At 27.5% G+C, this 4,458-nt stretch overlaps 3 protein-coding genes across 3 annotated transcripts; 1 reads left to right on the forward strand and 2 right to left on the reverse strand.

Annotated features, from left to right (window-relative positions):
* Positions 1-69: 69 nt before the first annotated feature.
* Positions 70-696, forward strand: ENU1_009840 (peroxiredoxin, putative; the record flags this gene model as incomplete). Its single annotated transcript, XM_008856641.1, has 1 exon — positions 70-696. One exon carries the CDS (start codon positions 70-72, stop codon positions 694-696), a length of 627 nt encoding a protein of 208 aa, XP_008854863.1.
* Positions 697-705: 9 nt separating this feature from the next.
* ENU1_009850 (DENN (AEX-3) domain containing protein) lies at positions 706-3,633 on the reverse strand (the record flags this gene model as incomplete). Its single annotated transcript, XM_008856642.1, has 2 exons — positions 706-3,518; positions 3,579-3,633. The coding sequence occupies 2 exons, from the start codon at positions 3,631-3,633 to the stop codon at positions 706-708; spliced, it is 2,868 nt and encodes a 955-aa protein (XP_008854864.1).
* A 102-nt stretch (positions 3,634-3,735) lies between these two features.
* ENU1_009860 (hypothetical protein) lies at positions 3,736-4,086 on the reverse strand (the record flags this gene model as incomplete). Its single annotated transcript, XM_008856643.1, has 1 exon — positions 3,736-4,086. One exon carries the CDS (start codon positions 4,084-4,086, stop codon positions 3,736-3,738), a length of 351 nt encoding a protein of 116 aa, XP_008854865.1.
* Between the last annotated feature and the right edge of the window lie 372 nt (positions 4,087-4,458).

A 4,458-nucleotide genomic window follows, 5' to 3' on the forward strand; every position in this document is an offset into this window, starting at 1 on the left:
TCTTCTTTCTGCTTTAATGTATAAATAATAATCAAAATAAAGAAAAAGAAGAGATGAAGTAAAAAAGAAATGAAAAGACAATTATTGAAAAGAAGAGATGGAAGAGAAAGAAGTATGGACATAAGAAATAAAGAAGAAGGAGGGATGATAAAAAAAGTTAAAGAGATGTATTATTCAATCACAAGAACCAAACCAAGTATCAAAGTTGGAGAAAAAGCACCAAAGATACGTGGGAAAGCATATTACAAAGGAGAAATAAAAGAATATGAAATGGAAGCAGAGAAAGGGAAATATCATGTGATTGGATTTTATTGTAGAGATTTTTCAAGAGTTTGCCCAAGAGAAATTAAAGAGTTGAGTGACAATATTGAAAAATTCAAAGAATTAAATGCAGAAGTGATTGGGGTTTCAGTAGATTCAGTAGAAACACACAAAAGATTATGTGAAAGAAAAGATGAAAAAGGAATAGGAGAAATAGAAATTAAATTAATAGAAGATGTAAACCGTCAAATATCAGAAAGTTATGGATTACTTTCTATTATAGGAGTATCTAATAGAGCGACAGTCATTGTTGATGGTGAAGGAATTGTTCGTTCAGTTAATATTCATTCAATGATTACAGGAAGAAATGTCACAGAAATAATAAGTGATTTAAATAGAATAGTAACAAACGATAAAAAGAAGAAACAAAACTAAAAGATAAAACTAATGGATTAATGAAGAGTCATTTTCTAAAATAATCTTAACAACATTTGAAATAACAGATTTAATTTCAGAAGATGCATGTACAGTAGACTCACAATCTTCTAATACTTCATAAATAATTTTATTTGATACTCCAATGATTTTCATATTTTTTGCAATCATATGAAGTGTTGTAACTAAACTATTTTCTTCTTTTTCTCTATATTTTGCTTGTTGTTGTTGATTCCATCCTTTCCAAATTGTAGGTAGTTGTAATGAATAAAACTTTCCATATATTTCTTTCATTGAATTAACCATGGTTTGATTAAATGCTCTATGCCATATATTTTTATTATTCCATATCTCTGCCATTCCAATATCATCAATAAGAAATCTGTATGTAACAGCATCTTTTTTATAACAATATTTTGTAGCAACTTCAACAATTCCTAATGGTGTTTCTATATCTTTATCACTTTTACAATAAGCAACAAGTGTTTTCATTAATTGAAGAAGATTTTCATAAGATTCATATTCAAGACAACCTTTTGATTTCATTTTGTCTGCTTGAGAACTTAATATTTTTAATAATAAATGTCTTCCTGCTTGATTACTTGCACATTGATAAACTTTTTCCATATCTGGAGATGCATTTCTTTGAATATCATCAACAAACCTACCAAAAATTGCATTCCAAATATGTTTTTCCTTTGGTTTTTCTTTGTCCATTTTAAATTTATCAAGTTCATTACAATAATTTTTGTCCTTTTGCATCTGTTTTGTAAGACGAATACTACTTTCACTTTGTTTTAATCTTTTTAAGTCTTCCCAATCAATAGTAAATGCATTAATGTCTTTTAACTCTTTTATTACTGATTGATTTGCTGGTGTGATGTTGGTGATTCGTTTTGCCTTAATATAGAAGTTATACAAATCTGTTAATGAACAATCAAACACTCTATTTGAAATCCACTCTCTGAAAACATTATCAAATCCTTGTTCTTTAATATATTCTAAAAATGTTCCTGATTCACAAAAGTGTTTAATTAATGGTTCACAATCAAATGATTTTGTTAAGAAGAATGAATAAACATCAAAGTCAAATACTTCATTATCAGAAACCCAAACATAGTTAATAAATTCATCGTAACCTTCTAATAATTTAGTAAGAAATTTAAAATAAGCAAGTCTTACCTTGAGATTAAATGAATTAGTAGCAGTTAAAAAATATCTATCATCATAAGGCTCATTTCCTAGTTGATCCATTTTCAAATATTTCTCTTTAAAAGCTTCATTCAAATCTTTTTGTAAATCAACAGTAAGATCAACAGGAAATTCTAACAATTCCTTACTAACATTCATTTCAATCATCCCAGTATCTAAATCAACATCAATATATTCTTCATTTCCTAATTGTTTTTTTGCTATTTCACGATATTCACTTGGTACTCCAGCAATGAATGTATCACTTCCTGATAAAACATTAAGATTTTTATAAGGAAGAATAGCAAAAACTTTTTGTGTTGGAGGGAATGGATAAAGTAATGAAATTAAATTATCAATAGAAGTTGTTAACAAAGATAGATGAGATGAAAAAATGACAATTTTAAGATTAGTCATTAAGAGTAAAAAGAGTGTTGTCATTCCTGAAACATTAAATATAGAGAATAATGGATAAATAGATGTATTAAATACTGGTAATGAATGTTTTACTGGTAATCTTATTTCAATATTCAAATTATTATATTTATAACGAGAATATCCTCCATATGCAAGATATTCAATACACATCATTTCATAGATTCCTTTGATAATTGGTTGATATTTTGGTGGTGTAGAATTTAATGTAGAAGACGATTTGAGTAACATTGGTGTTTGAGTGGTTCTTGAAGGTTGTGTTATTGTCATTTTTATTAAATCATCTCTTCCATCCAATAAATCCATTGTTTGGTTTGAAAGTGTTGGACAAAGTTCATAAATAGATAATAACATTCTTCTCATAATTTCATAAAAAGGATGATATGATACAAAACCAATTGCAATTGGTACATATAATATTTGACCATCAACTTGAATTTCTGTATCACTAATAAGAAAAACATAATATGTCATTTGTTTTGATAAACTTGAAGTAAATAATGGAAGAAAAATTGGTTTTCTTGGTGTTGATGAAACAGTCATTCCATTTGGAAATAATAATGTCCAAATATCACTACTACAATTCAAAGAAGGTGGAACTTTAATTTGAATTATTCCTTTTTGACCAAGATGAATATTATTAATTGGATGTTCCATTATAATTTTAATAAATCCAATGATTGGTCCAATGACACTACTTTTCTTTTCCATTATTGTACTTCTTTTATCTATTGTTCCCATATAATATTGAAATGATTTATCTATTTGTGTTCCAGATGGTTCAATAACATTATGTATTTGAGCTAATAAATCAACCCATTTTCGTTCATCATTTGAAACACTTTCATTACTTCTATCTGTTTTTTGTCGTTTAAATCTACATTGAACACTACCAACTTTTTCATTGTTTTGAATTAAATCATACCATTGAGTAGTTGAGACATCATTTCCTAATCTTGACAACAAAATACGTGCACTTCCTAATTCAATTTTATTCCCAACATATCCATGTCTATTAACACTTACAACAACATCTTTCATATTCTTTTCAATATCAACAATAATAGGCTCACTTTTCCATTGTGGCTCTGTTGTTTTCTTAACTGTTTCTGTACGATATTTGACTTTTCCAATTTTACATACTCCATATGGGTCACAGTCATTTGCTTCAACCTTTAGTAATTTTGCTTTGATAACTATGTTTTGTTAGTTTGATTAACCACCACAATGTATTATCTCAAATTTATTTACCAAACTTTGGACTTCTAATTTATAATTATCGTCAAATATTTCAATTTTCTTTTGTGACATTTCAATCTCTGAAGAATGTAATAAATAAAAAATGTTTTTTCCTTTTTTTCTTTCTAAAAAACACAAACTAATAACAAATTCATTAACAAAAGAATATTATTATCAATGTCTTCCTCCTCGATCTCTCTTTCGTGAACTACTCCTTGATGATTTACTATTATTTCTTCGATAATCTCCACGATAATTTCGATCATCTCTTCTTGAATATTCTTCATCATTTCCTTTTCTTTTACGTGACCTATCATCTCTATAATCTTTACTACTTTCATTATCATCTTTCCTTGTTGTTTTTGTGTCTTCTTTCTTTGGTAATGTATTAACTATTTCCATAAGCGTTACTGTTTCATTTTTTCTGATAATGAATGTTGAATTTATTATTTTCTTTAATATTTCCATTTGGACTTCATCTGGTTTGTTTTCTGCTTTGTTAATAATTTGTTCAAATGGAAACATAATTTCAGACACTGCTTCTGGATATCTTTCATAAAACAAACACAATGCCTTTTGTTTAAGTACTTGGTTTTCAGGTTTTTTCAGCCATTCTTCATTTAAATTAACATTACTTAATTTTAAAAGTACATCTTCCAATGTTTCTTGTTGAGGAAACTCTTCAACCATTTTAAAAATTGTTTCTTTTCTCTCAACATTTTTGAATGCATCCTTCTTTACTTCTTTTTCTTCTACATTACTTGACTCTTTTTCTTCTCCATTACTAGATTCTTTTTCTGTAGTATCACTATCTTTTTCATCTTCTTTATGGTCATCACTTTCACTCTCGCTCTCACTTCCGCTATCACTCTCACTTTCACTATCATCATCATCTTC

The sequence above is a fragment of the Entamoeba nuttalli genome (genome assembly GCF_000257125.1).
Source record: "Entamoeba nuttalli P19 unplaced genomic scaffold asmbl_2120, whole genome shotgun sequence".
Taxonomy (NCBI): Eukaryota; Evosea; order Mastigamoebida; family Endamoebidae; genus Entamoeba; species Entamoeba nuttalli.